Raw genomic sequence first — 17,624 nt, 5'->3', positions numbered from 1 at the left:
TAGTCTATACGGCTAAACTTTATACAGTTTATAATTAGTAATTAATTGTCTTGTGGTATAAGTAAAATGATTATCATATGGTATTGTCTTATCAAGAATCGGTAGATTCCATGAGAATATCATAATTTATTAAACGAATATCATACACAATATGTATGTATAATATACAATATTATAATTATATACAATAATGCAAATGGATATGCTGTACAAATATGTCCATAATAGACTACATCGTCGATTTAATTTAAAACGTAAGTGTAAAAATAATACAAAAATATTATAGATTTATATAATACAATATGAATACATAGTCGGTTCAGTAGTATAGTATTTAAGTAGATTTAAATAGGTGTCCCCATCTCCGGAAAAGTTCGAACACTATACCGTTAGTCCATCCAAAACCTGTTTGAGGCGTGTATTCGCCACCCCCGCCGGTTGTGCCTACTTCGAGTGCACTGTACTGTAAATAAAAATGAAATTTAAAATTGAGTCCAAGTTAATTTAAATTTATATTCGATAATCATTAACGGTAATGACGTTTAAGAAACCGTATTTGAATTAAATAAATACCAATGCTAATTTTTACATATTAGGTAACAAAAATATTCAATTATTAAAGTTCACAGCATATTGTGGATTAAATGATGCTAAATAATTACCTTTTCAAACATGGTGCCACTGGTTATATATCCGACGTAATTAGTGTTTATCCATGACTTGGCCAAGTTTATTGCAACAGTCTGGGCAGGTTTGTAGTTTGTGCGGTCTAAACCTTGGATTACCATGGCTTGAAGTGGAGACCAGCAATTTGGGTAGTCCCATTGTTGAGTAGAGTTTATATTCGACGTTGGTACACCTATATTAAAAATAATAAATAAATAATTTAAAATACCTATTCTAGTACTTTAGATGGGATAAATCAATTTAAATTATTTAATTTATAATGTATAAATATATATTATTATTTAATACTTATTATGAACATCAAAACATAAAAGTTACATTTATTACTAGGGCTTGGATTTATATGTATTTATGAAACCAAAATATGTATTTACGTTAGTAAAATATGTACATAAATATGTGCTAAAAAATCAAAATATGTATTTTACTAATATGATTTATTTATTAATATTTAACTATATAATATATCCATATGAGTTTCTAATGAAACAAATTATATTTACATTATAACAGTAAAGTTGTTTAAAAAAGGTGTTACAAATTATAAAATAGAAATAAAAAAAGCTAAAAAAAATAAAAATTTTAATTCTCTTGATTACAATTTATGATAACAGCCATTTTGAAATTTTAAAATTCAAAAGATCTTTGATTTGGTCGTAAAATTGCCTTATACCGACTATAAATGATCTTTCGGCTTTCACTGATGTTATTGAACAGTATTGCATTTTGACTATGTCTGAAGGAGTAAGTTATATCTACCGTAGATTAAATTCAATAATTGGTATTATTTTGTTACTATTTTGTACTTTTGGAAATTAGGGAAATTGTTTGTATTGAAAAATACAATCGTACATAATTAATAATTATTAAAAAAATCATAAATGAATTAATTGTTAAAATATGTAGGAAAAAATGGAATTATTGAGAAATATGTAAAACATGTACTTATGGCAAAATATGTAAAATAAAATGTAGTTCATTTTATTGGAAATCGCTTGAAACAAATTTATCACTCACTTAAATTAATTTATCAAGTCACAGTAAAAATATGTATTTACATATAAATCCGAGCCCTATTTATTACCTTTTACTCTTCTAATTTATAAGCTATTAAAATTAATTTTTTTATACTCTTTAATGTAAGTATGTAACTAAATTATACAATTTTATTTTTATAGCATTAAGATATATTGAAGTGCATAAAAAATGTATGACTTATACAATTTTTAATTTTTATAATTATATCACATATTTTAACTTTAAATTTCAAAATTTATTTTATTATTTTTATATTAAATATTGTATAAAAATGAAAAAAATATTTTAATAAGGTATTCTTAGATGATTTTATTTTTCTATCAGGTGTACCTAGGAGTGGTTTTTTTGTATATTTAAATTTGGTACAAATAATAGTGTATTCAATTAATGTCTGCTTAAAAATATAGTAACATTAACTTTACATTTTGAGTGAAACGATAAATGTATTGATTTTAGGGTAATGTGTATTTCATTTAATTTTTCATGTCTTTGTTACCTTCTGAAAGAATTAAAATGCTTTTATATTAAACTTTGAGGAACACTTCTATTAGAAAATTAGATTTAATTGTTATTTTGATGGCTTAACATATCCAGAGTTTTAAAATAATTTGAAAAAACTAATGTAAAAAACGCAAAACCGGTAATCATTTTTCCTATATAATGATTTATTATTGAATTCTAATTTAATAGTTGTATTTAATAATTTGAGTAGTTTTTTTAATTCAAATTATTAATTTACTATTAAAATATTATAATTACAAATTAGTTTTGGAGTTCCATCTTGATTGATAACACCGTTAACTATCAAATAGTCCAATGCTCGTTTCCCATAATACGTTCTAAGTTTTCTTTCGTAACTACCAGTCCACAATGGTGCAAAATTGGACGTATAGAAATATTTACGACTCAGTTTGGTGGTTAGGTCATAATCTAACCAAATACCTTCTTCTTCGTTCCACAGTAACTAAACGTACATATCAAATAAATATGTTTTATAGTAACATATTTTACACTATATAAATATTATATTATATCACTAACCGCGTTTATTCCAATCTGAAAACGGTGACCGATGTCATCATAGTATTTGAATTTAGCTTGATTACCCAATAATTTAAAAAATTGTGCAAGAACAACTGCGTTAGCTTGTAATATTGCATTTAACTCTACGTAAATAAAATTTTGTGGATCCGTATTTGACAAATCTCCTGAAATAACAAAATTTATAACATACATTATTTATATAAATAAATAAATATAAAAATAAATACATAAGTATATATATAAAATACAATTTATCGATATACAATCAAATCAAATAAATTTATTCTTTTGATAAAATTTTAGAGTAAAGACATGACGTATCATAAATTAATAAATACTTAAATCATTATTAACTGCTTTAAATTGTATAAGTTAAAAAAAATAATATAAAAACTACACATACATATTTTTCTAAAGTAGCCTTTAGCCTGTTCGGGTAATTTATCATATTGATTAATAATTATTGTATATTAATATTACAATAAACTATAAGCACTTATATACAAAAAAATAACATTTAATTTAAAAACAATATGATTATTGTATCCAAACATATAATAGTAGTTTATTATTTTATGCCAATAATTAATTAAATAGTTAAACTATCGATGAAATCAACTTAAATAGATTTTCCTATTTCTTTTCTTTTAGTATCAACAAAATTATAATATAATTTCGTTGATACATATTATTATTATATATTATTTTTAACATATTATGTTAACACTATATTTGTGATGTGTATGTTAAAATTTTATTTATACTTGAAGATGTTTGTAACGAAAATTTGTCTTTATTGATATTATTGTAGCTTCATATTATGGTATAATTAAATATGAGAAATATTTTTGCATTTATAGTTATAAACACTCATTAGTATTATGCTGTTAATCAAAATGTATTCATTAAATGTAGTAAACAATAACAATTATTAACTTCCTTTAAACATAAATCATGTAGTTGCTCAATATACATATAGTTATACTAATTTAATTGGTTATAATTCGTGCCCGGTAAATTGTATAGCTATAGCTGTATTAACGTATATTATTTGTTTGTAACTTATTTATTTAAATATATTTTATGTAGATCATATACATTTTTTATGATATATCTAGAAAATATTACCAGTATTTTGACCAAAATTATTGTAATGTTTGGTTGAAAAATCCCAACCCGTTTCGGCGGCAGCTTTTAATCTTGAATACAACTCATTTTTATCGTCTACGCTTGAAAAGGGCATAGCTAAGGTTTTGTCTTGACTAAAAAAAAAATATATTAATTGAATATATATGTTTTATTTTAAAATCAATTTTACACTTACTAATAGGATTCGGGACGAGGTCCTCTGGTATGTGTGTTGTATTGTCCCATTACATAGGTATTACCTGCCTTTTCAACTTTTATTGTTCGGTTTGTCATCCAAAAATTGAATTCCGCTTCCAGATACTATTGAAAAAAATATTCGAATATTTAATAATAACTTTTAAACATTTAAAAATTTAAGCATTTTATTTGTTTATATACAATTTAAATTATTATCAAACTCAGCTTGGATTATTACTATTTTTTAATTAAACGTATTAATTGGTGTTCACTGGATATTGTTTTAAAAAAATTAGTACTAACATCGAATAGTTATAGTCTATAGGTAATTTACTTGTATGTTTTTCTTAATAAAATCTAAGTCATCTGTATACGTATAATATGATGCAGCCATTTGGATGAGGAGCGGTGGCTGAGATCTCATTAAATAGTAAATTCTACTTCCGTTCGGTACATAACCAAAACGGTGAACTAAGTAAAGGAAGTTTTGTATGATTCCTCTGGCAGTGTCTTTCATGTCACATAGTATTGCTCCTACGAAAATAAAATATTATTTACACCACGAATTATAATTATAATTTATTATAGTCAATTTTTGGTTTTTATTCGTTTATATTCGTTTTTTCACCTCTTATGATCCAATACGAATCCCAATAATAAAGCTCAGTGAATCTGCCACCAGCTATGAAGAATCCGTTTGGCAAATAAATAGATGAATGCCGATCGGGGTTTACTTTAACATCTTCATCTACCTTCCGTGCCAATCTTTTCCAAATTTGATTTAGTTGTAAGATCCAATTCCTTAAAAAATAATATTACACATTACAAATACATTAAAATGCAATATTTTTCACACTCGGTTGAAAAGTTCGTTCACTATGTAATTTATAATAATTCTGATTTATTTTCATATTTTAATTATTACTTGTAATTTTTATCCTGTACATAAGTACTGACAGTGGGGGTTTCAACAAAATCAGGCGGCACCCACTCGACTAATGGATCGTCACTGAAGTTGTCTTCAACAAACTTTGTAAGTACAGCACGATTAGGCACTCGACCGTTATTTCGTAATTTCAATTCCCTATACGATTTTATAATTTCAGCTTCGCTCCGACGTAATTTCTTGTCTACGAAAGTTTTAGAGTCTGAATACAGCTGTTGCATTTGTATATCGTCAAGAAGTTCACCGTGGCAATATATATCACTATAATGAATAATAAAACATACAAATACCACAATATGATTAAAATGTATGACAAATAATTTTTGACTGCTGCTATGTCTAATAAAATTGTATTTTGTAATTAATTTAAAGCAGTTAAATCGATGTAATCGATAAACATTACATACATGATACATGTATATAGGGTACAATTTTAATAAATCTTATCAAAAAAGAAATAAAATCGTTTATGCCCCAAGATGACCAGTTTATACCTGGTTGCGCGGATAGTGGACTAGTTTCACTCCATTGCCTCATCATATACATAGGTATTGCAAAGCATATATTCTTATTTAATGTGAAGTTAGTTCAAAAATATTACAAAAAAACATAATAACTTATATGTGATGTATTTAAAAAATAAAAATGTAACAATAGTTATAGAAAAAAAAATGTATTAAATTTATATATTATTTTGGAAAAAAAAGTTTTTAATTATAATTATTGTTTATGAATTTTTTTACCCAGCGTGCATATGTTATTGCTTCTTATGATTTCATGTATCACGTAGTCATTGTGTTGAATTAAAAAATTAAAAATTCTTTTAAAAATTAAAAATTGAATTGTAATAATTATTAAAAAAAAATGCAGTGCTTAGTTAGTTAATATAAGTTGATACAACTAGATACAATTCAAAAATATGTCTTGTACTTATATACTTTAATTATTTGAATAACATTATATTCGTAATTTTTTTTACGATCTTTAAACTTTTTGTTTAAGTTTTAAAATTAATAACACAAATAATATTTAACATAATGTGATATTTAATTATAATAATGTACACATAATATATTTTATACTGAATGTAAATATTATTCAAATCTGAAGATTATTTGTATCTGGTACAGTACAAAATAAAACTTATTGTGAATTGTAACCATAAGTAAATTTAAAGCGATTAAAGTTTATTTAAAGTTTTAAAGTTTTCGAGTATATACCTACGTAAGATAGCGCACTCTGTTGAATCTCTGTATCTATACTTACTTAGAATTATTTTTATATTTTATTAAATTAGAGAACAATATTTAATAAAAGGACGCTATGTCGCTATTTGGGCCACATGCCCTATCATGTATTGCTGTATCCATCTTACAAACATGCAAAATAGCAAATTTTTTAACAGATTTTGTATTCTTAGCTTTAATATTAGAGTGAATTGCCCTATTATTAAAGTTAAAGTTAAAGGTAAGAATATTATCTACGTTTATAAATAACCTTTTTTTTGAATATTTTAATTTTTAAACAAGTTATGAGTAAGTAAGTATAAGTTAGATGATGTAAGTCAGTCAATAGCTTCGGGATTTGTTATTTAGATACTTAAATGTGTTAAAATTATGATTACAAGGCTAACATCTTAAAATAGATTTAATTTTTATTAACTTCAATTTATTTTACCTATTAAAAAAACCGTTCTTATTACGAGTACCTACATAATATTATTACAAGTAATCATTATTTGCATAAAATATATAGTTATGTAGTTAAATATTTAATATTTAAATATTTTTTTTGCATACGTCTATAAAAAAAAAAAATGTTTTTATTATTATTATTTTATAATTTCATATTTCGTAATTTGATATGTTTATCGGATGTTAGCTATCTTTATTATTTTTGTATTATAAAAGTACCTATAGATTAGATAATTTGGCTCTTGATATAATTGTATTAATATAATTTGTGGTTCGCGTACATAGTCATGTTGGTTACCCCTGATATATAATATGAAAATTAAAAATATTATCTTCGTAATTTTTTTATGGATTTTTATGTCACAATTTAAAATTCTATTATTAAAATAAAATGTTTGAAACACGTTAGCATTAATATTTTCATAGTTAAATTATGTTTATCATATTAGTGACTATTATAAATAATTAGTCAATTTAGTACCGAGTACTGAAAAAAACTGTGTCAGTTATAAAAAACACGGATTTACTTAGTTGAATTTATAATATTTTATATTATATACTTTTTATTAAATAAGATTCTGTTAAAAATAATAAAGATTTAAAGACATATTTATGTGAAACATCTAATAAAGGTGATTAGAATATAATATGAAGTTAATATACTAAATAGGTAGATGTACTGCAAGTTTTAGTTAAAATGTATTTAATTACTCTTAGTCTAAAGATGATTTTTCCAGTAGGTATATTAAAATAGGTAATTACTTGAAATATGAAAAATTAATACAATTTTATATCTTCACTTTTGTAAATCATAAACTGCGTAAGTATTAAATAGTTTTATAACAATATATTTATATTTTTTTTTTCGTAAAATTATAATTTTGTTTGAAGCATTTTCATTTAGTAGTTATTAATTACTTGATATGATATATTAGCAAAACGACAATTTAATTTTAAAAGAAACATATTAGTCGTAAATTAAATAATAACTGTAATTATAGAAAATCATGAAAATAACTAAAAGCCAAAAGATGTTCGTGGAAAACTTCAACCAATTTTACTAAATTTAATATTTACATTTGGAAGGTAACAACTTTAATTTAAACTAAAAACTACAATAATTATGTAAAATTACTTCTGTAAAAATCATATTTGTAAAAATATAAAATAAATTAAAATTTTCCATTTAATAGATGTACAGCTCACTGGTTAATATTACGGCATATTTTATACATTAATATAAAAATAATGAAGAGAAAAAGGTTTTCTAATTCTTATAAACATGAACATTAAAATATCATTATTTGTTATAATTATGTAACGGATGGATACACAATTATTAGGAATTAATTTAGATAGAACAATTTGACGAGTATATTATATTTTATAGCTTCAACTCATATAACAGTTAAGCAAGTACATCATTTAATAGGATCTGGTGTGTTTTAATATTGTATATTCAAACACTAGGTAAAATATGTAATAGACTATGAAATACCCATTTTAACATAAATTACTTAATGTTCATAAGGTACCTATTTAAGGGTCTATATATTGATTCAAAATATTAGTAAAATAAGTTACGAATATTACCTATTATAGTAAAAATAATTATAAGATATAATATAGAATTTCATTATAAGTTATTTAGGTATTTGATTTTATTGAATAATATAATGCTATTCAATACTTAACTAAAATAAAAATAGCACATATTTATTTAATACAAAACATGTAATATAAATATATATATAACTATATAAGTACCTACATTTTAAATTCTACTATGTATAAAATATATGGTTTTAATTGTTTTAATACTTTTATAGTATAGAAAGTTTACTTTATGGTAGATCTTATTACTAAATAATAATTAGAAACCATTGTATAGCAATAAAATAAAATATAATTATTAGTTATTACTCATATGTAATTAGGTACTAATTAATTTATATGATTACATTCTAATAAATGTATTTTATAAAAATAAACAAAATATAAAATGTATTAAAGTTTTTCGAAAATATTTTATAATACTTTAAAAATTGAAATACTATAAATTATAAAAATATGTCAATAAAATCTAATCCTAAGAAAAAATATTAAACTCTAAAGTTGATCTCTGCTATATATTACATAATAGTATTGTTTCGGAATGTTGTAGCAGTAAATAATTTAATATTAAAAAAATGTCACATGTATCGGATGTATACGTTTACTTGTTAGCGAAAAAAATGGCTTTTACATTTAGAAACATATTATTATAAAAGAAAAAATTATATAGACTTGACATAAACATATAGTGGCAATTTAATCGTTCCTTATTTATAAATTAAGTATACAAGTTTACTTGCATATAGCCACGTTATTTACATATAATTAAATATAAATATTATTTTAATTTATAATAATTAATGATCCGTCTGAAACCCTGGGTATCAAAATATAATTTTATACCACCTGAAATTTTTACGATTGCGTTCGATACAATAACTCAAACGAAGTGATTTATGTGATTAACACGATGATAATTAAAAAAAAAATAATATGAAAAATAAACATTTATATTATATATATATATAATACATTTTTTTAAATTTTAAACAAACATTGTTCATTATTGTTTTGCTTTAGGATTCGATTAAATATATATATATATATATATGCCTTGCCAGATGTAAGTATTCAATTTTTTTTCTATTGATCCAAAAATCTATATCACTTATCATTGGTAAGTTATCAGCTTCACATTCAATGCATACTGAGTATATACGTTGCAAATATACACATTTTTGTTATTAATAACATTTAACGCTTTTTTTTGACACTTAAATTTGATTTGTTAATGATTTTCGCGTGATTCCACATTATTTTTTATTTTTTTCTGGAGCTTTTTGAAGCTACAACATCCGAAAAATACATACATACACCATTGACTGTAGTTGTTGAGAATGACTACCGAAATACATATTATGAGAAAAAACCTACCTGGGACATATGTCCGGATATGGGCCGTTGTACTGGCCCTGTAGTTGTCCGAGGGCGGAGGCTGGGTGCGAAGACGCCATCAATAGCAATAATACGGCCGTCAGCTTGACGGCGATGGCGGTGACAGTCGTCGTCACCGTGGCGGACGAGCGCATCTTGCAGACTGCCGCGGGCGAACCAGTGGACCAAGTGGTGACCTGCCAAGACACCGCTCCCGCCGCCGCCGTCGCTATTGCCACCGTGGTTGTGGTCATATCACTTCTACTGCGGTCGTCACGGGTCACGACGATCATTAACCACGGACTTTTGGCACACGCCGCCGAACGCGTATCATCGCCCAACTCGACTACCTTTTCCAGTACTCGTGCGCACGCGCACGGTATCTCGCACAAATGCAAAAAGTAGGTAGACGTTGCCGTTACCGTGTTTCCGGTACCGTTGTCATTGACGTTACGGGTACAGTAGAGTAAATGGTCATCATCACTATGGTACACTGCGGTTATTGATGGTAATGCGTGGACAGTGGACACCAACACTATACGTCGAACGCGTTCGTTTTACCGGACGTGTCCACCTCGTCTATACTTACATCTACGCACGATATCGTGTGTAATGATTGTCTACAAAAATGAAAAGTTATATTAAATTATTTAAATGTTTTGACCTACTAAAAAAAATAAATATTGATAAAACAGATGAAGAATTAATTAATTTACTATACTAATAATTATTAGCTACTTTCTACAATATCCGAGTATCGGTGAATAATATTCGAATTTGAGTATTTAAGTGATAGCTGGGATAGTAATGTGTACATTAATTTTATATAACCTAACCTATATGAACAAAAGAGTGGTTTTAAGGTATAAATAATGCCCCGAAAAAAGTCATAAATTTAGGAAAAAAAATTGTTAGTTAAAACTTAATAGATACCCCAAATCCATACTATCATGCAATGTTTGATAGTTTGATAGTTAATTAATAAAATAATTAAAAATCATAGGTACCATTGGGTTTGATATTATTTTATTCAAGTATTTAAAACTTTACATAATAAAAGATTTCTAAACAGTATTTAACTTTAAATCGTAATATGTATCTTATTGATATAAATAAAATAAAGTATAGGTACTTATAAAATTATACCTACACTCTACAGGCAATATTTTAACTGGTACCTATACATATAATATTATTTAAATTTATGTAATACATAGCTAGTTATATGTTTTTGAACATAATGTTGTTATGTAAAGTCCTAACATACTGTATAGGTACTCTATGAGCAATTTGTTATTTTATGGTCGAATAGAAAATGGGAAAGTAAAATAGTGAAATGATTTTATCCATATTTCCTCTTATTAGAGCCATAATAAACCTCTATCGAAAAAATTGTATGTATTAACAATGAATTATCATCGAAGATTATATTTTGAGATATACGAGTAGTCTATTAGTTTATGGACATTCTTATCGTAATACAATTATTTATTATCTCTAGAAGTCCAACATTTCGAATTTTAAAAAACTAAACTTAAATCTCAAATTAAGATAATAAAACCATGGTTATGATTTTTAGATTCTGAGTGGACCAATTAATGAACTTATTTTATATAAATAAAAATGTAAAATTATATTGTATTTTTTTTTATCTAATAACATATTTTATAGTAAAAAATAAATAATTTTATTTTAAATTTCAATATCTTATTATAACCTTGTTGTAATTAATAAACAAATATAATTGCAGATACTTGGAATTTTTACCAAATGTTTACATTTAAATTATCAATGTATTTTGAATTTTTTGAGCTATTTATAGAGGTTTTAATTTTTAATTGTATGTTATGTTCATTTTTTAAATATCAATAAAAACATTTTAGTTCGGTCAAAATCTTGAAAATGAATTATAGAGTTCCTTATAAAATGCCATTATAGCAATTTGAAAATATTGAAGAAAAAAGATTTATAAGCAAAATTATTGTTTATAAGTTGTTAAAAAAAAATAGGACTAAATTAATTTTCGATAAAATCTATTTTGTTTTTTTGCTGGTAATTCCAGAATTAACAATTAAAAAGGTATTTAAAATCTTCACAAAACATTTATATCATATTATATAGACAATAGACATGATATCATTTTTTAAATATTTCGGATTTCAGCGTCAAAAATTTAATACAAGATTCCTCTTCAGTTTTACTTATACCAATTAAAAAATATCAAAAATAAATAAAGTTTATGTTCTATTATAGATATATGTTAGAAGATTAATTTTTTATCATGAAATTTTGCAAACTATTTTATGCTGATGTTTAAAATACTTAAAGCTTGGATATTTTATATAAGATTCTTACTAAGTTAGTACTGTTTAAAAACAATGTTAATCATGAAGCTATGATTTTCTTATAAAATTACTGACTTTATTTGTATGAAGTTTGAATTTTGACGAAATTGGATGTTCAAATGTATGATAAAGATTTTTCCAAACAGAATTTTTGTTTTAATTCAAAAAATATTAATCGTAGAAACACACAACATTCCTACAATATACCTACCAATGTTGAACCATAAAAAAATATTATTAACATTATAATACAGTCGTGATAACAAAAATGATTGATTCTAAATGTACTTAATATTTGTTCCAATATATGTAATAGAAATATAGAATTTGGAAGTTTTGATATTCTACAAGTAAATAGACTTAATCAAAATATATTTTTTAATATTCAGATATAGGTACTTATATTTTATATTCTGTAGTCTATTTTATTCTTTTAACCACCTTCCAAATTTGTATTAGAAATCTATATAAGTTTAATATTTCATAAATATACATATATTACAAATATTTTACTCTTAATCAATTTACAAGCAAAACAAAATTTTGTATTTAATAATTATTTCAATATAATAAAAATGGTAATTATCTTCGGCTGGAATTATTTCAAGATTATAAATTATTTATTGCAATCGTTATTTACTGCAACGGACGTCAACACAACCCACCCGTGTCCGCGGTACTTATTTCTGCTAGGCTTAGTCACCACACTCACCGGCAACGAAATACTAGTTAATTTTATTTGTTATATTCAATAGTGTACGAAAAAAAATATATTGTTTAATTTTACCATTCATAATATAAATAAATACTAAATAAAACAAATTCCGTCATAATCATATTTTTTAACTTTAGGTGTGGTTAAATATAAAAATACAGAGATTTATAGTCAAGTATTTAATATACTTTGCATAATCATTTAATTTGTAAAATAATCGCAATTATTTTCACGCACTTGATAATTGATTGCGACCCTGAATCTGTACCGCAAAATATTTGGAGAAAATAATACTGCCTACTGTTAGAGCTGTGACCCACTGAGGTATATCAAATAACAAAATACAATTTTAATCGACAGAAAATTTGTAATTGTTTATAATTTTCAAAGTCAATGTTATGATAGTTATTGAAATTATAATATTATTAAAATTTATCCGGTCAAGGACTGTTTTAAAGTGTTCAATGCAAAATTCCAAATGGTATTTAATTATAATTTAGCGTTAGTTTAACTGCACTCGACACTTGGACAGTGATAAAAATAAAAACATGGTTTAGGTACAGGTAGTCATTTCTGGGACAATCTTATTATTTTTCAGACCTTTACAGTATATTATGATATTATTTTTACTTTATTTTGATATCAGAAAGATTAAATCAGGTTGAACACCATATATTATGATTTATGAGCTTTGTGGAACAGAACTGTTCAACTTATTGGCATATTTATTTCTAATAATACTAGCGATAAGTAAGGCATTACTTTATATTATAAATTATAATGTAAATAAAAATACACGTCTAGATTTTTAATATGGTAAATACACATAATTTATGATAATATAATAACATACAGTGTCTACTATAATGTTATGTATCTCAATAGACCATATCAAATGTGTATATCTAACCATATTACTTACATTAAAAAGTAAAATTTCGGGGATGAATAAAAATAAAAAATGTCAATAAAACAGAACACGGTAGTTATTATCAAAAAACGCAAAATGAAAGACGAACAGATTAAATAATAATAATAAAAAAAACGCTTTAAATCAAACAAATATATTTTATATAGTGTGAATACATATGTACCTTAATGCATTTTAAACCTGATCCCATTCTTCATTTTCTCCTTTTCTAAATTATTTAGAAAATTACATGCCATAATTATTGAATTATATTCAACTTCTGATTTATATTAATATAAAATAATTGTATTTTTTTAAATTTTAATATCTATAAAGATATTTTGAATTTCGTTGTATCTTTAATTAATTCATATTATGTTATGTAACTTACAATAAGTATTTTTGTTCTTGTCAATAATATGTGATTAATTGGAATTTTTTTGATCAGCATTATGTTATGTTTTCACAATTTTGTAAGTTGTTATTACACTAAAATCCCATATTTTACCATAGAATCTGACCATAAAAAAAAAATGAAAACATGTGTTTAAAAAAACTTCTCAACAAAAAATTTATCAGATATAATATAATAAAATATCACATATATGTATAAAAAAATAATTTTGTAATATTATTTAAATTATATATTTTTTAAGCTTGTTAAATTCCTGTCACTCAACATTCATAGGACATATTTTCTTATAATAAAAAATTTTTGTAAATCACATATTATACTTTCGGCACATAATATATATGTCGTCATACAATTGTTAATAATTTTTAAAACGAAATTATTTATTACTATCTTATCTATTAGCTAAAAAGTAATGTTTATTGAATTATAATCGTTTGTTAAAAAATATTTTTAGTTTGTCCGTGTATCTAGCCTTAATACTTTAATACTTATAGCTAAAATATAGCATTTTTTCAGTATTGTATTCAAAGTCTTCTTACTGCACTTAATAACTGGCAACTCAACAAACTAATATCTATAATGTAAATATAATATAAAGACATAGATTTATTCATGTTTGTTAATTTTCTGTTTATAGATTGAATACACTAACGTAGGTAAGTAAAAAATGTTGTATGTAACAAAAAAAGCAATTCAATTTTTAATAATTAAAGATAATTAATTTCTATAATCCTGGAAAAATGTATAGAATTACATATTGAAATATACAATTATTATATTATATTTTATCATGGAAAAAAGATATAATTCAATTCACGTAATTCTATTATTACGCAACTCGTATAATAAATGACATACAACATTAAACGAAACATATTTTGTAATATTTAATGCAAAATAATGCGCGAAACTATATGTAGTTCGTGTGAGTAGTTGAAAACTATATATATATATATATACCTATACAACCATAGTTTCTTTCATTCTTTAAGACAGTTTCGTTTTGTATCCTGAATATTTTACACAATAACGTCACGATTTTAATTTCACGAATCAATTTTGATATTCTTTAAAACCAAAATACTTGTGATTTAATAACTTCGACCACAACTGTTCACACATAGAGAATATTATGTTCAAATGGACATTATAGGTATACCTCAAAATATATTACTCTCATGAATGCTCCAAATCATCAACATTATATTGTAGGTACATGTTAATGTTATGTATGAAATGGAAATTGGACTCGATGACAGGCACATATTTCATGTTCATAATATTATATATCTATAAACCTAGCGGAAACGTTTGATTTTAAAGAAAAAAATTACCTCTTCCAATTGATGTCGTAATGACTATATCTGAATGCAAATATATTGAGTACCTAAATACCAGAACATTTTTCCTGATTTTTTTCGATATACATAACCTATTAAAAAAAATAATAACTGACCAGAAATATTTTAACTTTATGATCAAATTTATACTGAAAGACGATTAACTCTGATTTTGATTACGGTTACCTACTTGTCATATAATAAAATGTTTTGTATAGATTTTAATTAAACATTTGTTTGATAACAATAAAAGAATCTGATTTTTTTTTATTTCCTTCTTTCCTTATCGTTTGGTTATGATATTAAATAAATAAGTAGGTATTCGATAAAATATATTTCGATGAATCTAATGTCTACCAATAATATTATAACAACAAAAAATGTTTGTATTTAAAAGTTTCTGTACATATAAAAATAATGATTACCTAATATTCACAAGTATCTAGATACCGATTTTCTTAAGGAATTGTATAATCATTATAAAATATACACATTAAAACAACTGTCTGTATTTGTTTAATTTAAGTTAATGGTTTATTTCTTTATTTGTTTCACTTCTCGATACAAAAAATGTTTTTTCATTAATAAAATAAAAGGTTATCAGTGATACACTGCAGCGTATATATAAACCGTTTGAATTAATGGTTGAAATAAGATTATTTATAATGTCTTATAAAATCAAATGGTAATTACCATTTACCAACTATAAATCATCGAAAAATTATTTTTCTAAAAGTTTATATAAACATTAAGTATACATTAATTAAGTTATATTTTTAAATAATCAAAAAAAAAAAATGCAATTATTGTAACTCATATAAAATTAACCAGTTAATTGGCCAAAACGATTCTTGGAAGTTATAAGTGTTTAAAACAACGTTAATAATAGAACAAATATATCAACGCTATATTATATAAATAAAAACATAACATGTTAACGTCAACATATAATGTTTCATGTATGAACGGTGTTAACAAAAACACAACACTTAAATAAAAATTTAACTATGATCTTAGTTTACTATATTATGAAATCTATATACGTATTAGATAATATAATATCATAAATAATAATATAGGTACTATTTTTATGCATCATGTGTACCTATTGTACCTCTACTATTGATCTAAATAAGTATTACTATATATGTTGTACACTATGTAGGTGGTCAATATCATTTTGAGGAAGTAATGTAGTACAGTCTCGTATATGTCTAACGGAAAGTCGAAAAAATTTATAAAACGTGACGATTAAAAACACATCAAAGGTTATTTCGTAAAAAAGTTTCGTCGGCAATCACGCGAATAAACATCGCAGTTCATGCGGATAATAATAAAACTATAAGCGTTACAATAATAACTGCGGACGAGCTCTTAACGGACAGCTCGTGTTTTGTGGACGTCAATTACATTTTGAAATATAATAAAATATTTTTGCGAAGAGAAAATCACATATAATAACAACTTACCCGTTATCGTAAACAGTTTGAGCAGTCACAATGGAAATTAATCGCCGGTGAAAACTGTGTATACGTCCTCCTGCGCAAACACTGACGCGTTCAGTTGTACCGACCGCAACAGAAAATATTAATATTAATATTAATATAATAATATTATAGTTACGTGGATAACGTGGAACGCGCGGCGCTGTTGTAGTAATAGTAGTAGTAGTATATTTTTGACCGTTGACCGAAATCACGTCATAATATGATATTATGTGTCATCGTACCGTTCGAAATCATTGGTTTACATCGACTTATCGATGATGTACTATCGATGCTTTACTAAACTTCACGATAATAACAATGTATTATAATGTACACGCGTGGTAAAAAATTGTGCACGTGCGGTGCATAAACGCAACGACACTGTAAGCTACAGCACATTTATATTGTACAATATTACGATATATATTCGCTTACGACGAAATACGATATAGTTATAAATATATTATGATGCTATATATTATATTATTATGTTATGCGATTAAATCGCGTGTTAAAAAGTACGACGGACGACCGGCTGCGCAGAAATCTTAAGTGTGTCTAAATCGCGCACGCCATGCGTATGCGTCTGAAACATGAACGGCGTTGTACCCGTTTAGGTAATGTATTATAATATTATTATAGAGGTAAAAATGAATGTGTGTATACGATATTATAGCCACGACAGTCAT

General features: G+C 24.7%; 1 protein-coding gene across 1 annotated transcript; it reads right to left on the bottom strand.

The window, feature by feature from the left end:
* Positions 1-201: 201 nt before the first annotated feature.
* On the bottom strand, positions 202-17,341 carry LOC113555676 (trehalase-like). Its single transcript, XM_026960159.1, has 11 exons — positions 16,918-17,341; positions 9,724-10,343; positions 5,021-5,302; positions 4,724-4,896; positions 4,430-4,629; positions 4,094-4,218; positions 3,898-4,031; positions 2,767-2,933; positions 2,485-2,689; positions 663-859; positions 202-463 (listed from the first exon to the last, which is right to left on the bottom strand). The coding sequence occupies exons 2-11, from the start codon at positions 10,014-10,016 to the stop codon at positions 335-337; spliced, it is 1,905 nt and encodes a 634-aa protein (XP_026815960.1). The 5' UTR covers positions 10,017-10,343; positions 16,918-17,341; the 3' UTR covers positions 202-334.
* Positions 17,342-17,624: the final 283 nt, after the last annotated feature.

Source organism: Rhopalosiphum maidis, chromosome 4, assembly GCF_003676215.2.
Source record: "Rhopalosiphum maidis isolate BTI-1 chromosome 4, ASM367621v3, whole genome shotgun sequence".
NCBI classification, from domain to species: Eukaryota; Metazoa; Arthropoda; class Insecta; order Hemiptera; family Aphididae; genus Rhopalosiphum; species Rhopalosiphum maidis.
This window is presented reverse-complemented; position numbering and strand designations above follow the sequence as displayed.